The sequence below is a fragment of the Pseudochaenichthys georgianus genome, chromosome 7, assembly GCF_902827115.2.
Source record: "Pseudochaenichthys georgianus chromosome 7, fPseGeo1.2, whole genome shotgun sequence".
Taxonomy (NCBI): Eukaryota; Metazoa; Chordata; class Actinopteri; order Perciformes; family Channichthyidae; genus Pseudochaenichthys; species Pseudochaenichthys georgianus.
Window position 1 is genome coordinate 42,783,329 of NC_047509.1, and position 22,213 is coordinate 42,805,541.

The following is a 22,213-nucleotide window of genomic DNA, read 5'->3' on the forward strand; positions in this document are numbered from 1 at the left end:
GAAGAGGGGACACATGTTGATGTAGAAGAGACATGAAGAAGAGGGGACACATGTTGATGAAGAAGAGACATGACGAAGAGGGGACACATGTTGATGTAGAAGAGACATGGAGAAGAGGGGACACATGTTGATGTAGAAGAGACATGACGAAGAGGGGACACATGTTGATGTAGAAGAGACATGGAGAAGAGGGGACACATGTTGATGTAGAAGAGACATGAAGAAGAGGGGACACATGTTGATGAAGAAGAGACGTGAAGAAGAGGGGACACATGTTGATGAAGAAGAGACATGGAGAAGAGGGGACACATGTTGATGTAGAAGAGACATGGAGAAGAGGGGACACATGTTGATGTAGAAGAGACATGGAGAAGAGGGGACACATGTTGATGTAGAAGAGACATGAAGAAGAGGGGACACATGTTGATGTAGAAGAGACATGAAGAAGAGGGGACACATGTTGATGTAGAAGAGACATGACGAAGAGGGGACACATGTTGATGAAGAAGAGACATGAAGAAGAGGGGACACATGTTGATGTAGAAGAGACATGAAGAAGAGGGGACACATGTTGATGTAGAAGAGACATGAAGAAGAGGGGACACATGTTGATGTAGAAGAGACATGAAGAAGAGGGGACACATGTTGATGTAGAAGAGACATGACGAAGAGGGGACACATGTTGATGAAGAAGAGACGTGAAGAAGAGGGGACACGTGTTGATGTAGAAGAGACATGAAGAAGAGGGGACACATGTTGATGTAGAAGAGACATGAAGAAGAGGGGACACATGTTGATGAAGAAGAGACATGAAGAAGAGGGGACACATGTTGATGAAGAAGAGACATGAAGAAGAGGGGACACATGTTGATGTAGAAGAGACATGAAGAAGAGGGGACACATGTTGATGTAGAAGAGACATGACGAAGAGGGGACACATGTTGATGAAGAAGAGACGTGAAGAAGAGGGGACACATGTTGATGAAGAAGAGACATGAAGAAGAGGGGACACATGTTGATGTAGAAGAGACATGAAGAAGAGGGGACACATGTTGATGTAGAAGAGACATGACGAAGAGGGGACACATGTTGATGAAGAAGAGACGTGAAGAAGAGGGGACACGTGTTGATGTAGAAGAGACATGAAGAAGAGGGGACACATGTTGATGTAGAAGAGACATGAAGAAGAGGGGACACATGTTGATGAAGAAGAGACATGAAGAAGAGGGGACACATGTTGATGAAGAAGAGACATGAAGAAGAGGGGACACATGTTGATGTAGAAGAGACATGAAGAAGAGGGGACACATGTTGATGTAGAAGAGACATGACGAAGAGGGGACACATGTTGATGAAGAAGAGACGTGAAGAAGAGGGGACACATGTTGATGAAGAAGAGACATGAAGAAGAGGGGACACATGTTGATGTAGAAGAGACATGGAGAAGAGGGGACACATGTTGATGAAGAAGAGACATGAGGAAGAGGGGACACATGCTGATGTAGAAGAGACATGGAGAAGAGGGGACACATGTTGATGTAGAAGAGACATGGAGAAGAGGGGACACATGTTGATGAAGAAGAGACATGAGGAAGAGGGGACACATGCTGATGTAGAAGAGACATGGAGAAGAGGGGACACATGTTGATGTAGAAGAGACATGGAGAAGAGGGGACACATGTTGATGTAGAAGAGACATGGAGAAGTGCATTTTGCATAGTAGGTCCCCTTTAAGGTGAAAGATGAATGTATTAGAAGCTTGTCTCGCAGAGAGTTTGTAAAACATCCCACACTAGCCTCACAACAGGAACGGTTTAGGATTAAAAGCGGAACCTCATTGATTTCATATCGCAGAAGAAAGGGGCTCACTGGCATGTCTCAGAACCATCAGGCTGGACCGGGTCCATCCATCAGAGGGACTCTGACTCGTGAACACTTGGCTGCACTTCGTCACTTACCTCGTCATCGATAACAACAACACAACAATGGCTTCAGGGTGTTCTTCTTGACATGCGATTATGAATACGGTGTTAAGCAGATAGACAGTGACAATAATCATATGTTAAACAGTATGTTACCAATGTTGTATACTCTATAATAAAAATGAAGAACAATATGTTTTTAAAACTTTATTTAAGAAGTAACCCATTTCAATAGAACACGGTAAACGGTAAAGGGTGCCTCCTCTCTGAAGGAAGGACGTGGCCTGCCGGTGCAGCCACCGGGGGGCGGAGCTAAGGCTGCCATCAGCAGAGAATATACAAACAGAGTCCTCGACCCCTCGTGAGGCTCAGCAGAAACACCATGTGACCTCTACGGCAGGACAACAATCTTCTTCTGCAGCTTCTGCTCGGGGAAGATGAACCTCCTCATCACGTCATCGAGCTCCTCCAGAGCCAGCTGAGCGTGAAGCACCGCAACGCCATCCGGGTCGGAGCGCACCACCCACTTCAGAGCCCGGTACAGGTCCAACAGAACATCGCTGAGAACCTGTAGTGGTCAGAGAGGGACAGAGAGTCACTGCTCCGCTCATTACACAGGGGACAGGGTGTATGTGTATATCATCAGAATTCATGAGCAGAACTTCTACAAAGAGACCCAGGTTGTACGTAACCACATGACTGTCAAAGTGTGTTGAGTACAAAGCAGGAAAAAGGGAACTTGGAAATGAACTGTCGAGGTGTAAACACGTCATAAAGCCCAGATGAACCTGCAGCTTGGCAAAGAGAACTCGCATCGAACATCCATGTTATTTAACTCATTAAGGCTTCTGTGCCAGATTTAAAGTGAAAGAGTAAATACATGAAGACTTTTCCCTTAAATCCTTAAGAGGAAAAAGAGAAAAGGAATGAATAACAGATGGTGATTGAGGCTGTGTTCAGATGTCCATGTGTGTGTGTGTGTGTGTGTGTGTGTGTGTGTGTGTGTGTGTGTGGCGAAACGATGCGAGTGGCATCGCATTGTAATACACACTTATATTTAACTTGACAGAAAGACACTATTGTGTTCAGATGGTTGATTTCCATCCAGCAGCAACATGCCAGCTCCCCAGGCACAATGTCTCATATGGGTCACACACTGTAGCTCAGACAGAGCACGAAGCTCAAAGACGTCACCTCTAAAACAGTAATACACATCTGATCAGTTATTAATCCAGAGAATAGCAATAACAGATCAATGGCCAAGGAAACAATGCTTTATTTCCTTCCAATTAAAGAAACGTCTTAGATCCTATCCACTTTCCTTTGTTCAGTGGAGGACGGCTCAGTGCGTGTTCAGAGTGCTGAGGGTCAGGGGAGCATGGTGACGGTGTGTTCTCTTTCAGGTCAGAGACCCGGCCGCTTGCCGTGAGGCAGGACACCATGTACACGCCACATGTTTCAGGTCAGACACCCGGCCGCTTGCCGTGAGGCAGGACACCATGTACACGCCACATGTTTCAGGTCAGAGACCCGGCCGCTTGACGTGAGGCAGGACACCATGTACACGCCACATGTTTCAGGTCAGAGACCCGGCCGCTTGCCGTGAGGCAGGACACCATGTACACGCCACATGTTTCAGGTCAGACACCCGGCCGCTTGCCGTGAGGCAGGACACCATGTACACGCCACATGTTTCAGGTCAGAGACCCGGCCGCTTGCCGTGAGGCAGAGACACCATGTACACGTCACAGAGGTTCATGCTACAATTTGCAACATCAGTAGAAACCAGACAACAGTCGTGTTGGGCATTCTTTCACAGAAGATCTGTTGTGACAGAGTGGAGGGGAAATGCGTCAGGAGCCGTGAGAGGTGAGATGCAGACAGCCCCCCCGGCCCCTCCTCTCCTCTCTCACACGGTGCTGCTCTGGCCCTCTCATCTGTTCTCATGTCACTGTGTGTCATTAGCCCTCAACAGCTGCTGTAATGACAGGACCTGACCTGGGACCAGCAGCTGCACAGAGCAGTGTTCACTGAGCCCCCACAGGTGGAAGGTGTTCCTCTTCTTTCCTCCGTATGTAACCAAGTGCTCAAAGGGTGAGAGACAGCGCGTTTTGTTCCCAGCTGAATTAACACCAAGCTGACTAATAGAGCTATAATGCTAATGTATAATATCACTAGTTCACACAATAAAAAGAGCCAATATCACAATGAATAGTACCTTGTCGTAATACTTGTGTATCTAAACCTCAAACATCTAATGTCATCCAACAAATATATATATATATAGTTTGCTATGAATACATAAACTGACAGAGGTGCTACCATGTCTAACATTCAGACTTGCACAGCACGGCCGAGGAAGTGACGTGATCAGGCCGAGGAAGTGACGTGATCAGGCCGAGGAAGTGACGTGATCAGGCCGAGGAAGTGACGTGATCAGGCCGAGGAAGTGACGTGATCAGGCCGAGGAAGTGACGTGATCAGGCCGAGCCAAGGGGACTATCTAAGAACAACACTTCAGCAGAGACACACTGCGCCACGAGAGGAACCAGAGACTGTGAAACACGGTGTTTCCAGTGAGTGTCCTTCCTGTGCTCAGTGAGAACAGAGGTGTGTGACCCACAGGTGGACTGGAGCTCTGAAACACAGAGGGGACCCCTGCCTCCCTCCAGCAGTCCACACAGACATTTCTACGCTTACCGCTGTCAATCAATTCAATTATTACATTTCTTTAATCACAATAATAAAATACTTCTGATACCGCCCTCATAATACGTTTCTTTTTTGTGAAGGTCCTCACTGACCTTTGGCCCTAATAACACCGCTAACAGTAATGTTAGCTGGACTCTGGGGACTGAAGACACACCTTCCCTTCGATTCCTTTTGACAAATACAATGTCAAAAACTAAGAAATGCATTTGTTAAGATTGTACAGGATTTATGAGCATGTAATGTTTCTGTTTATGTAAATGTAACAGGTCTCTCTTGCCCTAAAGCTCAAGTGCAGGACATCGAGGCTCTACACAAAAGACAGAAATGACTTGTTCACAGTGTATCTTTATACTCGGGCTGGCCAAGTTAACACCGACAATCATTTTATCGCGCATTAACAGTTTTGTTTTTTTAATTCATATTATTATTTAGAATGTTCCGTCTCATCAACGTTGCGTGGAAGTCGGAAACAGTACCGAAGGAGTGGCAGACCGGGGTGGTGGTCCCCCTTTTCAAAAAGGGGGATCAGAGGGTGTGTGCCAATTACAGAGGCATCACACTACTCAGCCTCCCCGGGAAAGTTTACTCGAAAGGTACTCGAAAGGAGGGTCAGGCCGATTGTCGAACCTCAGAGACAATGCGGATTCCGTCCTGGTCGTGGAACGACGGATCAGCTTTTTACTCTCGCAAGGATCCTGGAGGGGGCCTGGGAGTACGCTTATCCGGTCTACATGTGTTTTGTAGACTTGGAGAAGGCGTATGACCGAGTTCCCAGGGAGTTACTGTGGGAGGTTGTTAGAGTTAGAGTCATAATGTGTTCTGATAAATGTCAGGGCTCGACATTAAGGACTGCCCGATGGCCCGGGGCCATCTAGCATTCAGCTCGGGCAATGAAGCCTCACCTGCTGGTGGCCCGATCGGGCAATGAAGCCTCACCTGCTGGTGGCCCGATCGGGCAATGAAGCCTCACCTGCTGGTGGCCCGATCGGGCAATCTATTATGCCAGTATCATGCAGCTCGCGGATCCACTAATGAGTGACCCGACAGTAAAACTAAACACATCTATAACTAGTTTAGGTAGTTTGAGAAGTAATTAAAATAGCTACGTGTGATATTCTAACCTGAAGTGTGTGTGTTGTCCGCTCACAGCTGCAGGTGATCATGCAGAGCTGCGTGTCGAGTCTCGACTCGTCAGCAGCAGCTGATCTCTCTCTCCCGTCAGATTAGACTTCACTCGCGTTTATGTCCATATCGATCAGATTCAGCTAGTTCTAGCTAATGATATGACTACCTGCTTATTAAAAGACACCTAAACAATAAGTGTCGCTATGCAACTGGGTGAGGCCGCAAAGTATAGCACAGCATTATGCATTTGTTTACATGCCCACCGGAACCCTGAGGCATTACCAACAGATCAACGCACAATCAACCCATACAGGACATCTCTTTCTCCACATTAAGTGTTAGACATTAGAGTTGACTATTCTTGTCTGTCACATAAGTGGCGCAACTGAATACTACCCGGACAATGAATCGAATGCAACCACATTTTCGCGGGAATTTCAGTTTGTTACAGATTCTGATGCTGAATACATAATGATCAAATAATTTAAAGTCAGAGTGTATTACAATGTTTCTTAGTCCACCAAAGCAAGGTGAACAACCTGGAAAGAAGAGAAAGACTGAGCTGCAGCCCCCCCCGAAAAAAGAGAATCAAAGTGATAGGTATGTGCCCAATAATATTTTCTTCATAAGTAAATATGGGCATAACATGTTTTAATAGATAATTTTTTTATGGTGGTCCAGAGACAGGAATATAATTTCACATTTGTTATGATATAAATGATTTTTTTATGGTGGTCCAGAGACAGGAATATAATTTCACATTTGTTATGATATAAATGATTTTTTTATGGTGGTCCAGAGACAGGGATTATAATTTGACATTTTGTATGTGTTTGCAGATGTGCTCATCAAGCACCTGGAGAAAAGATTCCAAGATCTCCAGAAAGGGAGTGTCCCTTCAAAATGTTCCATCTTCAACCCCAGTCAGTGGCCCTCTGACAGACAGAGGGCCATTGAGTCGTTGAATCAGCAAACACAAACAAGAAGAAGTGAAATTAAGAATACAATTGAAATTGTACAATATAATATCGTGGTGGTTCATCTTATAATTCTAGAGAATGCACCAGACAGCATCTAAGACCTGCAGGTCCCCCAAACCTTTCGTGAGTCATTTCGTCCGCGCGCATTTTTCAGGGCCATCTCTATTGGACTCAGGGCCATCTGTAAATTAGCTTAGATGGCCCACAGGGCCATCTCCCAAAATCCTTAATGTCATGCCCTGAATGTATTGTCATAAATGTGTTTAAGAAGATTCTTAGTCAGGAAGGGAGTAACAGAGAACAGTCTGTTCAGAAGCACACATACACACACACACACACATTCACATGACAGAGTCACAAGATACACACAAACATATATTGGTGTTGGTCATCATCACATGATTGTCATGTTACTGTATTGTTGAAAATAAAAGGGCTGCACTGAGCAAAGGCGGGCGGAATTGGTTGAGAGTGGACATTTGCAGGTCGCTCGCCGATTCTCCTTGCAGCAAGCTAAATTGAAAACTCGAGTACTGTTATCTCTGTTCACTGGATTTGGTATATTGAACCGAACTGGGGTTTTACCCTTACAAAGTAATATTGAAGACCCCACATTAATTGGTCCTTCGAGCCGGAATTCCAACAACATCGTGACGGGAAGGAGGAAGGAGACGACACGCCGCAGTCTGTCGACAGCCGGGATCATCAGCCGACCCCGAGAAAGACCCGGGACGCAGAATTCGTGGCCGGGCCGGTGCTTATATGTCCAACCTCCCTCATCCTGGACACGATTGACGGAATCCAACCGGACCAGTGACCACAGATAACGGGTAAGACACGGTTACTCCACCATTAAGGAGGGTGATACAACGTTGATAGAGAAAGGTTACTCCGCCTATAAGGAGGGTGATAAAACGTTGATAGAGAAAGGTTACTCCACCATTAAGGAGGGTGATAAAACGTTGATAGAGAAAGGTTACTCCGCCTATAAGGAGGGTGATAAAACGTTGATAGAGAAAGGCTACTCCGCCTATAAGGAGGGTGATAAAACGTTGATAGAGAAAGGTTACTCCGCCTATAAGGAGGGTGATAAAACGTTGATAGAGAAAGGTTACTCCGCCTTAAAGGAGGGTGATAAAACGTTGATAGAGAAAGGCTACTCCGCCTATAAGGAGGGTGATAAAACGTTGATAGAGAAAGGCTACTCCGCCTATAAGGAGGGTGATAAAACGTTGATAGAGAAAGGCTACTCCACCTATAAGGAGGGTGATAAAACGTTGATAGAGAAAGGTTACTCCGCCTTAAAGGAGGATCGACGTGCCGTTGGGTACATTTATGAGTGATTGAGTGGAAGCGGTGTGTAAAAGTGTCACCAGTGGAATCAGCGCACAGAGTGGAAACCTAACGGTGCTAACACAAACTCTGTGGTCTGTTGAAGTACACTTAGTGGTGAATTAGGGATTAGGTTCCGACCGACACGTTGTCCAGTAGGAACACCAAGCTAGAATCATGGGGTCCGATGGGAGTAAGCCTGCCGCTACAGGGGACATGAGATATATGGAAGTATATAGTCATGGCAGCACCATTTATTGTAGCAAATGGTATAAACAGTACGGCTTCCAAGGGAAGCTGGAGAAAACAGCAGTAAGAGAATTAAGCGACAAATTGAGAGCAGCAACAGCTGGAACGACGCAAGGCAAGAAAAGAAAGAAGTTAGAAGCTTAACTACGGGTTGCAGTTATACGGGCTGAACAAGCCCATAAAAGGACAGGTGGAGCAGTGGAAGGTATGATAGCAGCGGCTATTTCAGTGAAAGCAGACGAGGAGACAGGGACGTCAGGATCAATTGATGCTGCACGCACAGCGGCGATAATAGTCGAGCATAGAAGGGAAGAGCAAAGCATTAGAAAAGCGCAAGAGAAAGAGAAAAAGCAAAGAGAGAAAGAGAAAAAACAACGCATAGAACAAGAATGAGCAGCAACAATAAGCCCTCCGCATACAAGAAGCAAGGAGGAAAGTTATATCCTGTTGAAGAATTAAGAGAAGCAGAAAAATCCTTCGACGGAACAGCATATCAGGGTGACGCTTATCCATTAGTACAAGTGGCCAACCCGCACTATGGAGTTGGCGAAGACCTAGAAAGAATGTTAAAAGTGTTCCGCCCATGGACAATGGACGAGTGTAAGAAGGCTTGTGAGGGACTGACTCCATACAAACAGGACCCGGCGCAGTTTGTCCTTGACCATACTGCATTAATAGCGTCATATGGTTTAAATGGACATGAAGTTTTAAGAACCCTTATGGTAATCCTTGGCCATGAGTGGGCAAGGGTAAAAGGCATTTCCACGGGAACAGCAGCAGATGGAGGCCCAATGCCACCAGGTGACCAGGCTTTAACCAATGCTCTGGTTCCAGTGTACCAAGCAATTGAGAGGACTTTTGCCCCAAGACGTGATTTTACAAAAGTCTCGGGATGTAGGCAAGGGGAAAAAGAGTCAGTGCAGGACTTCAGAGTAAGAATGGAAGAGTGTTTCCGTATTCACAGCGGCATCCCCTACAGCAACGTAGCTGACTCTGCATTCGTACAACAGCTAAAACAAAGCTTAATGAATGGGTTTCACCCAGGAGTCGCAGATTTCATCCGCAAGCACAATGTTAACCATAGAACATGCGACTTACAAGAATGCCTAAATTATGCAGCACACGCCACATCCCAAATCAAAGAAAAAAGACCAAATAAAGCATCTGCATCAGCTTTCTTTGTAGGAGAAGGAGGAGAAACCAATGAGGTTTTCTTTGTAGGACCAGGACAGGGAAGAGGTGGGTTTAACAGAGGACGAGGGAATGGTAGAGGAACAGGCAGAGGCAGAGGACGAGGACTAAACTCAGATGGGAAATTCCTATGCCACAGATGCGGAAAGGAGGGACACATGGCTAGGGACTGCAGGGAAGAGAGACCACAGAACAAAGAAGGGGGACAAAAGGGACAATACAAAGACAAAATACATGCCCCCCCCCCTTCACATAACCTACATAGTTATGACAACTGACTAGATGTAGAAAAGGAAGAAGAGGACATCCACACACATCACATTGACATTTCTGAAGTATTACTGAATCTGTCGGACAACAGTATTAAACCTACCAGGACAATCGAAATCAATGGGGAAAAATTAGAATTCTTATGTGACAGCGGTGCGGACTCATCAGTAGTGAACAAAGAGGTCCAAAGAATGGCCACCAACTGGCACTATGTTTGTAAAATCAGCAATGGACACATAAATCAGAGGTCGATTTCAAAGCCACTTGTTATGGAAGATAGAAGGTCAGGCCTCCAGGCATCCCTCAAATTTGTGTTCATCTCAAACTGCCCTGTCATTTTGCTAGGGAGAGACGGCATGGACATGTTAAAAATCAGGATAAACAACAAAATAGTACTCCCTGTTAGTCTCTACAAAACAGCAGCTCATTTGAGTCATGGGCCGTGCCATGTCTCAACAGGAGGGATGGTGACAATAATAAATGAACACTTCCATACATACGGCTACATTACATTTTCTAAAAACTTTTGTAGAAGCCTGTGTAGTATGTTGCAGACACAATGCTCAAGGCAATGAGCGACCACAGAGAGGAAAGTTTCCTCCACCACCATACCCGTTTCAACACATGCATATGGACTTCATCGAACTAACACAATGCCAAGGGTACACATACTGTTTGGTAATGATATGTCCGTTTTCAAAGTGGGTTGAAATATTCCCAGCAAAACATGCAGACGCTATTACCGTAGCAAAAGCCATATGCAAGACAATAATACCAAACAGAGGTATTCCAGAGAAACTGTACAGTGATAATGGTTCTCATTTTGTAAATCAGGTTATTACCAAACTGTCTGAGCATATGAGGATAACATTAAAAAACCATTGTGCATATCATCCACAAAGTGCAGGCTTAGTGGAAAGAACAAACGGAACAGTAAAGTTAAGACTAAGGAAAACAATGGAGGAAACAGGAAGAAAGGCAAAAGGGTTGTCTCCCATAACAGGAAGGCAATTCAGACTACCAATCACAGACGAGGTGAGGGAGGAGGATGATGCTGAGGCAGAGACTACATTAGCTGAATGGATGAGCAGACTCTTCAGAAGCAATGAGATAGCTCGAACAAATAACCTGCCAGACATTTCTACTCCCTTACAGGATACTCGAGTGCAGACTGGTGACCAGGTCCTCGTGAAGGTGATTAAGAGGAAGCATTGGCACTGTCCACGGTGGGACGGTCCCTACACGCTACTGCTGACAACACCGACTGCACTCAAAATCGCCGAAAGAACTACGTGGATACATCCGAGCCACTGCAAAAAGATAATACCTCTCCAACTTAACGACGGATAAGTGGTGGAAGTCCGGCTACAAAGGGCGGTGTTTCATTAGGAAATACTGGTCTCAACCCCGGTGAAGAAAACAACAGAACCACCATCACAAATAGACTATGTTGGGAGAGGTGTTGTTTGTAGTGGCCCTACTGGGTCTAATGACTATAAGACAATTGAGTGAGGAATCCTCAACAAAAGAAGAAGTCCATCGAGAGAAAAAATGGTCACTACTTAAAGATGACCCATGGAACCACAATGACTATACTGACACAGACCCCTCTCAAAAGGACGAATATACTTACCTAACCTCCAATGTGTAAGACTAGGTTACTGTCTGTCATATGACGAATGGTTCGGAAATGTCAAAAACAAGTGAATTAATTCTGAAAGTAATAAAGACACTGTAACCAGCTAGTAATTATGAAAAACAGGAGGGAATGTTAGAGTTTATTGAAGGATAAATATGTTTTCATAATGTGTTCTGATAAATGTATTGTCATAAATGTGTTTAAGAAGATTCTTAGTCAGGAAGGGAGGAACAGAGAACAGTCTGTTCAGAAGCACACATACACACACACACACATTCACATGACAGTCACAAGATACACACAAACATATATTGGTGTTGGTCATCATCACATGATTGTCATGTTACTGTATTGTTGAAAATAAAAGGGCTGCACTGAGCAAAGGCGGGCGGAATTGGTTGAGAGTGGACATTTGCAGGTCGCTCGCCGATTCTCCTTGCAGCAAGCTAAATTGAAAACTCGAGTACTGTTATCTCTGTTCACTGGATTTGGTATATTGAACCGAACTGGGGTTTTACCCTTACAAAGTAATATTGGATACCCCACAGAGGTGCTGCGGGAGTATGGGGTGAGGGGGTCTCTACTCAGGGCCATCCAATCTCTGTACTCCCAAAGCGAGAGCTGTGTCCGGGTCCTCGGCAGGAAGTCGGACCCATTTCCGGTGAGGGTTGGCCTCCGCCGGGGCTGCGCTTTGTCACCAATCCTGTTTGTAATATACATGGGTCGGATTTCGAGGCGTAGTCGTGGGGGGGGGGGGGGGTCTGCAGTTCGTGGACTAAGGATTGCACCACTGCTTTTTGCAGATGATGTGGTTCTGATGGCTTCATCGGTCTGCGACCTTCAGCACTCACTGGATCGGTTCGCAACCGAGTGTGAAGCGGCTGGGATGAGGATCAGCACCTCCAAATCTGAGGCCATGGTTCTCAGCAGGAAACTGATGGACTGTCCACTCCAAGTAGGGAATGAGTCCTTACCCCAAGTGAAGGAGTTCAAGTATCTCGGGGTCTTGTTCTCGAGTGAGGGAACAATGGAGCGTGAGATGGGCCGGAGAATCGGAGCAGCGGGAGCGGTACTGCAGTCGCTTTACCACACCGTTGTGACGAAAAGGGAGCTGAGCCAGAAGGCAAAGCTCTCTGTCTACCGGGCCATTTTCGTTCCTACCCTCACCTATGGTCATGAAGGATGGGTCATGACCGAAGAACGAGATCGCGGATACAAGCGGCCGAGATGGGTTTCCTCCGCCGGGTGGCTGGCGTCTCCCTTAGGGATAAGGTGAGAAGTTCGGTCATCAGGGAGGGACTCGGAGTTGAGCCGCTCCTCCTTCACGTCGAAAGGAGCCAGTTGAGGTGGTTCGGGCCCCTAGTTAGGATGCCACCTGGGCGCCTCCCTAGGGAGGTGTTCCAGGCACGTCCAGCTGGGAAGAGACCAAGGGGTAGACCTAGGACCAGGTGGAGGGATTATATCTCTTCGCTGGCCTGGGAGCGCCTTGGGATCCCCCAGTCAGAGCTGGTTGATGTCGCCAGGGAAAGGAAAGTTTGGGGCTCTCTGCTGGAACTGCTACCCCCGAGACCCGACCTCGGATAAGCGGGAGAAGATGGATGGATGGATGATGGATGTTCCGTGGCTCACTGGCTCTGGATACACATACAGACAGACCATGGGTCACAGGAGGGCGGGATGTTGATCAGTATTGGCTTAGGATGGGCGTCATCACGCCTCATAAGAGCTTGTTTCTCTTCGGGGGGTGCCAACACGTAACCATAAACTTTATTGTTTACTTTCTCCGTCTTTATATGTAGATATTACTTTTCTCCGTTAATCTCCGTCACGTTGTTTCCAAAGCAACAACAACTTCCTGTCAACAGCGCTAACTCTCCTTCAAAATAAAAGCATGTCCATAAAAAGGAAGCCAAACCAAATTATACTTAAGACATATACAACTGCAACGAAAGTAACAAACACAATGCAATATTCTTTTTCAATTTCAAAGAACACAAATTGGGTTAATAACGATAAAACAACAATACTATAGAATAACAAAATGAATGGCGTGAATAAAACCAGAATACACGTGTTGAAGCGTGTCACACACAGCCCTACTTCTAACGAGGGTCGATCATGGATGTATAGGGGTCAACGGGCAAAGTCTCCTGCACCCCAGGCTGAAAACACGTGACTTATCGGTAACTTTAGACATCGTTCGTAACACCATTTTAATCGATATTTAATTGTAGATCCTACATTTTACTGACACCAACTATATCATATTTACCTATGAAAAATATACGTATACAATTAAAGTATTTTTTATGACAATTTAGAATGTGCAAAGAGGTGGAGTGGACCGGTCGCCATGGTTATTGTACTTGTGTTCATATAGCAATACAATCGAGATAAACTACTTTTGAATTCATTATTGAATTTTGCAAATAACAATGCGATTAATCACAATAAAAAATGATAATCGTTGCCCAGCTAGTTTATCCACGTGTGGTTGGGGGAATGTACAGTATGTGTGGTTTGATGACAAATAAACAGCGCACAAATACCTGGGTCGTTTTGTCGCTGAGGCCTCGCAGCAGCAGCGTGATGACATGGACAGAAGCTCTCCTCACTTCCGCCTCCTTCTCCGTCTTTATCAGAGCAGTAAGACAAGAGCTGAGCTACACACACACACACACACACACACACACACACACACACACACACACACAGTAAATGGACTGTACTTATATAGCCTTTTATCCAGTCTACGATCCCCAAAAAGAGTTTTGCATTCAACAACTCATCATCACACCTCATCCATACAGTGCAACGTGCCATCTGTGCTCAAGTAAGCTAACAATCATACAACACGTTCACACGCACGGTTGGCCATTGGTAACAACTAGGGTGAAGGATCCTGCCCAAGGACACATCCACATGTTGACTGCACGGGGCTGGGATCAGACCCATGACCTCCAGATTGAGAGATGCCTGCAGCCACCGTCGCCCCACACACATGTATATGTACAGTGGTATAAACATGAGGTCAGGAAGTGTTCCAGCACCATCTGTCACAAAGACCTATCAGCTGCTGAGGTGAGAGCCAGAACTTACATTGTTACATTTTAATAATAGATGCATCATGTTGGTGCACTTCGGAGGAACATTTAAAGACGAAATCCATTAATAGATAAGAGCTCCGATAACATATTTCAGACACAGCGCAGCAGTTTGAAAGACAGGTTTTCTTATAACCCACAATGTGCTGCAGCTAGGTTGGGTGACACTGCATGGATACAATCACATATCACAATATTTTCGACTATGTATGATATACAAATAAAATATAGAAAGTCTATACATCTTCCAGTGCAGACTAACAACTTAGGAAGGATGCTTTAGTTGAAGCCAATGCAGTATTACTCACAGAGATGAAAGCTAATGTAGCATTTGAGTGGCTAAATGCACTTATTGTATGCAGTGTTGGATAAAGCGGCAGCTACACTGATGTGTACAGGGTGTGTTACAGAGGTGTGTTCACTGTCCCCAGCTGAGACCCCCTCTCACCTCCTGGGCCAGCGCTGGCAGGGCGGAGTCCAGCCGAGGACACAGCTCCCCCAGGTTAGACAGGCTGCTGGCCCGCACGCCAGGGTCCGGGTCCCTGGTTCCCTGCAGGAAGACCCCCACCAGAGGACGCCCGAAGTGGGGCGCAAGGTCCCCTGGATAAGGAGGGAGTTATAAATCTGAGATGCATTTACAGTAAGGAAAACTAGACCTTATTATTTATCAAGTAAACAAAGATGGCGGCCTAATCACCAAGGGGCCTGCATCTCTTATTGAGAACACTGGCATCAGCTGACACATTCCATGATGATCTGATGCAGCGCCTGGTTTAAAACACAGTTATAATCAAATGCAACAGATGCTAGGTTTCCTCAGGCTGCCTGTAGTACCGAATAGAACCCATAGGGGCGCTCACGCCTCTGCTCACTGACGCCAGCAGCATGAACCCACTCACATAACATTGATGAAGACTAATGTCTAGCTCGATGAGGGTCACGCTGGGTTAGACATAGATCCAGCTGCTTGAGTTGCTGTGACGTGCTTTCATTCAAAACATATTAGCACAACGTGTTCAGCTGGATGTTGAGTTAGTTAAGAAAAGAAAAGTTTGAAAATGAATTTCCTCTCTTTTTCAATTCAAGCAATGCGTTTTATTGAGCAGCAACTGTTATTGTCTGTTTCTCATTAATCACACACACACACACACACACACACACACACACACACACACACACACACACACACACACACACACAACACCACACACACACACACACACACACACACACACACACACACACACACACACACACACACACACACACACACACCACACACACACACACCCACACACACACAACACACACACACACACACACACACACACACACACACACACACACACACACACAGCGCTGTGATGGCAGTCTGGCAGATAGAACCAGAGCTGGGGCCAAAACAGAACGGGTATTAATCAGGGAGAGGGTCTCGTGCACAGGGGCCCTTCTGACTGAGGTCTGCAGGACCACAGGCCGGCCCTGTCCTGCCTGAGAGCTGTCCACACACACACACATAGTCCTTTCAGCAGATATGGATACTGATGTATCATCCTACACTGTTCACCACTCACAGTGAAACACATGACTGGGTGTCTGGAGTCAGATAAGGGCAGATGTTTTAAACATGTGGCACGCACTGTCAGCTGCTGCCACAGTGACTCCACTCTAACACTCACTGCTGTCTGTCAGCATCAGGACCTGCTGCTGTGTGGTGTTGTCTGATGACCTTTAAGGATCCTTGGTTCTGTAATGTGCATGCAGCACGGTTATGGTGCTTTTACAGACCTTTCTTTAAACCTTTGAACAGAGCTAGCTTCCAGTTTTCATTCTACTGCTAACACGGCCGACCATGTCCTGCATCCAGCTGCTTGCTTCACAGGCATCAGAGTGGTTCCATCTGACTCTCAAAATGCTTCAGTGGGAATGACTTTGGGTTTTCATCAGAACAATTGAACCCATCGTAGCGTCAGGGAAGGGCTTTTAAATCAACATGTGTGTTCCCGAGCTAGAGACGATGCTCACCCATTGCCCGACTCGCCCTCATCAGGACCTCTCCCACTTTGAGCCGGGTCTCCAGGGCGTGCTCGGTGATGGATGTGGGGAGTGAAGGGCCATGTTGGAAGTCTTTGAGAAGCCTCTCCAGGATCCTCTCAGGGTAGGAGTCAGCCAAAGCAGCCAGACCTGCAGACAGTTCACACTCAGTCCGTCTGCTTCAGAGTGACTGCCAGCAGCTTCAGACCAGTACTCATAGCACTATGAAGACTTCACACTTAGGCAAGCTGCATACTGTTACCTTGAATAGCTGACAGGTAGACGAACGAGTCCTCGTGCTCCAGGTTCTCTAAGAAGAGCTGGAGAAGACATGCCATCAGATTAAAACACACACTGTGTACGGTAATATACCATCAGCATCATTATACACACACTGTGTATAGTAATATACCATCAGCATCATTATACACACACTGTGTATAGTAATATACCATCAGCATCATTATACACACACTGTGTATAGTAGTATACCATCAGCATCATTATACACACACTGTGTATAGTAATATACCATCAGCATCATTATACACACACTGTGTATAGTAGTATACCATCAGCATCATTATACACACACTGTGTATAGTAATATACCATCAGCATCATTATACACAGACTGTGTATAGTAGTATACCATCAGCATCATTATACACAGACTGTGTATAGTAGTATACCATCAGCATCATTATACACAGACTGTGTATAGTAGTATACCATCAGCATCATTATACACACACTGTGTATAGTAATATACCATCAGCATCATTATACACAGACTGTGTATAGTAGTATACCATCAGCATCATTATACACAGACTGTGTATAGTAGTATACCATCAGCATCATTATACACAGACTGTGTATAGTAGTATACCATCAGCATCATTATACACAGACTGTGTATAGTAGTATACCATCAGCATCATTATACACAGACTGTGTATGGTATTAATATACCTTCTGTTAACATAAAAGACGTGACATGGAACTTGCAGGGGAACCACAGAGGATCAATACTGTGAAAGGGAATAATTAAACATGAGGTACAATAAGGGTCTTTGAAGACAAAGGTTTGAGTGTGTGGGGCTTGGGACAGAATGTGCCGGAGTGTGGGTGAAGTGAGGGGGGAGGAGAGAACATATGGAAGGTGACCTGTACAATGTCAGAGAACTCAACCGAATCATTGCATGAAGAGAAAGATCAATACTGATAGTAGTTAGTGATCGTCGGGGGCTGAAGGTCGTCCAAGGGCGCACACGGGGGTGGGCTTCTGATTACAGAGAATACTGAATGAGCTGTTATCCTTTCTTCCCCACACCACCTTAACAAGTCCCAGAGTGCAGCCCCGGCCCCCCCGGCCCCCCGGGGAGGGCTTCAAGTCACCTCATGCATTATACATGTGTGCGCCTCCCGTCTCAGGGGACACACACGCAGCAGCACCTGCACTACACTCAGCACATGTTCAACAGGAGGCCCACGACACGCAGCACACCAGCAACATCCACTTCTAACACATGTGGAAGCATGTAGACCGAGCTTCTAGAAACATGCATCTGTTATGAAAGCAAAAAGCAAAACCCCTTACCCCAAGTATGAATACCCTACACATACCCAGACGTGTCCGGCTGAGAGGCGTCTAGGGAGGAGCTGCAGAGCTTCAGGCTCCTCCCCAGACCCGACTGGACCCGAGCTGGAGAAGGACGTGACTCCAGAGATGCTCATCAGGAACATTAGCATGAGCTCATTAAGCTGCTCCTGCTCCACCAGCCAATAGAACCTTAGTATTTCAAACTGATCTATAAAGTTGGGTTCAATGAATGATAAGCAGCAAATAAGTGATTCCAGTCAAACTGAATGCACATCATGAAGCAGCCTGACCTCGCTCTGAGGTGCTTCCCCCGAGCTGACGGGCTGATGGCATGACATCACGCTGCTGCACAATTTCAACCACATGCAACCTTTCACCAGACGGCGAGTCTCCGTCTGTCGCACAAACACGATGGACTTCATGAAACCCGCAGCAGAACAGAAGCATGTTTTAATGGCAGTGCTCTCATCAGTCTGACGCCGCCTTAAAGGGCCCATGTCCTGCTTTTCTGGTTCTCACCGTCCCCTGGTGTTCTGGAGGTTTGTATCCATGGGAACGGTCTGCAGAGTCAAAGACCCTCAAAGTGCACCCTGTAGGGAGTAGAACTCTGACACAGAGAAGACCTCCCCAGAACGCCTCGCTGGAGATCTCTCATGTACTTCCTGGGTAGTCTGACGTGTGAACACCCAGTAGCCACGCCCAGAGCTATGGCCACGCCCTCTGCCAGCCTTTCACGAAACAAAGCTTCACAAACCTTTCAGGATGCATGCCGGATATGCACAGCGTAGGGCCCTGAAGAACCATGCTGTTCCTTCTCTGTTTGGACCAGCGGGAGACTCGGGTACACAACCTGTAAGTGTGCATTGTTGTTTGTGTATTTATGGTATCTGCCACGACTGTTTAAATGGGTAAACGTTTTTCAGACTTCTAAGTTGGGATCGCGGAGAAATGCTCTCCGCAGACCCACGCTCTCCGCAGACCCACGCTCTCCGCAGACCCACGCTCTCCGCAGACCCACGCTCTCCGCAGACCCATGCTGACAGCGTTATAAACCTTTTTCTTACTCACTATCAAGCCACACTTATTGTTTTTACTTCGGCTGTGACTTTGTGTGTGCTCAGGGTGAGTTTAGCTTGTTCTAGCTGTATCGCCAAGCCTGTCTGCTCCCGCAGCAGAGTGTGTGTGTGTGTGTGTGTGTGTGTGTGTGTGTGTGTGTGTGTGTGTGTGTGTGTGTGTGTGTGTGTGTGTGTGTGTGTGTGTGTGCGAGCAGCAACGAGCCTGTCAGCTTCCCGACCAATCAGAGCACACTGGGCTCACAGAGAGGGAGGACAGAGTGAATACACAGACTCTACAGAGATGCTGTGAGAAACCAATGTGAGTTTGGAAACTTGAACAATATAAATATATTCTCGTAGAGCTCAACTATGGAACTATGATCAGTAGAAGTGGCCGTGACATGGGACCTTTAAAGGAACTCAAATGCACCTTCTCTGTGCACGGCTAGCTCATGAGAAAGGATGTGATGTCCCGTGTAATGGCGGTTAATAACTGCATGTTGATCAGCGTGATGGGAGGCAGCACAGGTGCAGTCCTTCAGGGCGTTGGATAGAATGGGAATCAGTATTTTCAGAGCAGAATAACGGACTGAATGCTGACACAAGAATACAAAAGCCGAAGCACATAACCAAGCGACCCACCATGAGGACTTTCTCCCGCTCCTGAGCAGCCTCGGGGTTCTGCTTCCGTACCATCAGGGTCAGGACCCTCAGAGCGAACGCTCGGGTCGGCACGTCCGGGTCACATGCCTCCAACAGCAAATCAGAAAAGGGCTTGAGCGGAGGGCCAGGCTTACTGGTGCCAGAGGTCCTCCCCCCACCTCCTGGCTGACTGTGTAAGGGAGGTGCAGGAGGGCTAGTCTGCGAGTCTGTAGCTTCAGTTTGCATGTTTCCTTTTCTCATTAAAGGCACACGTGTGTTCTGTGACATGGTGTCAGGGCTTCTGCAGCCCCGAGCCTCAGAGGAGAAGTGTTCCGGCCGGTAGGCACCGTGAGTGGCGATGACAGCTCTGAGGTTGGACGCCAGCTCCTGGATGAAGACGTCAGGGTGCTTCTCAGAGAGCGTCTCCAGGGGGGGGAGGAGTCTCCGCATAGAGGAGTAGTCCTCGGCACTGAGCTGTAATGTTTACACATGGAGAGGTTGGTTGTGAGAGAGCAGCAGATGTTTGACACTGAAGATGACTCAGATCGTATTAGCCCCGTGCTGCCAGTGTTCTGTATTCTGATTGGGCGGCAGCAGGGATCCTACACACAGCTGTTCCTTACTCTCACTACTCTTACAAAGGGACAGTTCCGCCTAAAGTCAAAAAGACATCATTGTGTCTCTCACCTGTGTTTGGGTAAAGTGTCCCTTTAGCAGTAGCTGAACCTCTCCACCAGGGGTTATCACATCATCTCACTGCGGTGCACATGCAGCCAGTGAGGGGGCATTTTAAAAAACATGTTCCTAAGTCCTACATTTATACATGTATGAATGCATTACAATTAGATGTACCTGTAGTATTTGATATCCTATTGCCATGACTACACAGTGCACACATGGTGCTCTTGGTTTGAGTACCTGAGGTCCAGACAGCAGGGTGGCCAGCAGACCCACCCCCATACTCAGCGTATCGCTCTCTACTGGGTTCCCCGAGCCTGGACCTCTGCCCGGATCCAGACCCACACAGGCCCTCTGCAGCAGGGACACCATGAAGTCCACCACCTGGAGGAAGGACACACACAAGCATGGGCACAAACAACACAGCAAGACATTGAGATGTGTGGGGCGAGGGAGGGAGGCAGGGACGTGGTTCTGTGATACAGCCCTGGGCTTTAATGTTTATAGGAACAAGAACATGTGACCTTAAGCGGCTCAAATGTGTTTAGTACAAAGTGAAACCTCAAGGGGGAACTTGTAGAATGCAGGACCAACAACCACAGCTACATCTATACGCATTGTGTTGCCTCACAATGGTAGCCTTCTTTCTCTGTAAACAGCTTAGCTTATTACAAATAATAACAAACGATGTAGTATTTATAGACCAATGTTGACATGTGTTGGAGAGTTGGAAGCTGTATTATATATGGAGCCTGGAGCTGAAGTCAGCAGGTAGATGTTCTTATGTCAGCATATCGAGGTCCAGCAATGTGATCAGTTAGAATATAAGAAGAGAGTTGTGGGCTGGACAGCTGATCGGGTTGTGAAGCTGCCGTGGAGTGAGTCGCTTTCACTCCAAGCCAGCGAGGGAACAGTGACACTGACTAGTCCCAGAGGCGCACTGTGTGTCCGGGAGCACCACACGGTGCAACGAGACACAAGCTTCTTTTCACCACGGCAGACCTCACAGGTGTCTTAGGCTGCGGCCACACGAGGACGAAAACGGCTAAACGCATAGGATTAACGCAAACGCAAACAAGCTTCCGTCCACACGCAATAGTTATCCGGATAGTGTCTGTCCACACGAGACCGCTCCGTTTAGCTCCAACCGCTGGAGAAGCTGCAGTACATATGCCGAGCCTGTACGTGGCGCTGTAACTTCCTCCACAAAAGCAGCGAAGAAGCATGGTTGTCATGGTTGCCCTTCTGTTTATTCTCCGCGGTGGGGGCCGAGGGAACCGGGCAGAGTTTTTCGCCAGTCAGCGTGTATTAAAGTTTAAATCTTCCGGACAAAATGATAAAAGTGCCGGTCAAAGGTCTTCTTTGTTATTTATTGAGCTTTAAAACAAATGAATAACGACTCTATATAATATAATGATAAAATACACGGAGCCTCTCTTTTTCCTCCCTCTCTTCGGACAGCGCCAGTGTCTGTCTCATGCAGCAGCTGATCCAGTAATCAGTGACCCGGCCGACAGTAAAAATAAACATATTTATAACTAGTTTAGTTTGAGAGGTCATTAAAATAGCTAAGGGCGATGATCTGACTTGAAGTGTGTGTTTTGCTGCAGGTGAGCAGAGCTGCGTGTCTCCGTCCTGTCAGATTAGACTTCACTCGCGTTTAGGTCTATATCG

General features: G+C 46.7%; 1 protein-coding gene across 1 annotated transcript in view; it reads right to left on the reverse strand.

Annotated features, from left to right (window-relative positions):
• Positions 1 to 2,116: 2,116 nt before the first annotated feature.
• The window catches only part of tango6 (transport and golgi organization 6 homolog (Drosophila)), a 28,590-nt gene continuing 8,493 nt past the window's right edge, over positions 2,117 to 22,213 (reverse strand). Inside the window, exons 12-18 of the mRNA XM_034087421.2 lie at positions 20,780 to 20,923; positions 19,862 to 20,335; positions 16,821 to 16,878; positions 16,550 to 16,708; positions 14,973 to 15,124; positions 13,970 to 14,083; positions 2,117 to 2,490 (exon numbers count right to left, since the gene is read on the reverse strand). Coding sequence (XP_033943312.1) covers positions 2,314 to 2,490; positions 13,970 to 14,083; positions 14,973 to 15,124; positions 16,550 to 16,708; positions 16,821 to 16,878; positions 19,862 to 20,335; positions 20,780 to 20,923 — 1,278 coding nt within the window. The 3' untranslated portion in view covers positions 2,117 to 2,313. The remainder of the gene's footprint in view (positions 2,491 to 13,969; positions 14,084 to 14,972; positions 15,125 to 16,549; positions 16,709 to 16,820; positions 16,879 to 19,861; positions 20,336 to 20,779; positions 20,924 to 22,213) is intronic.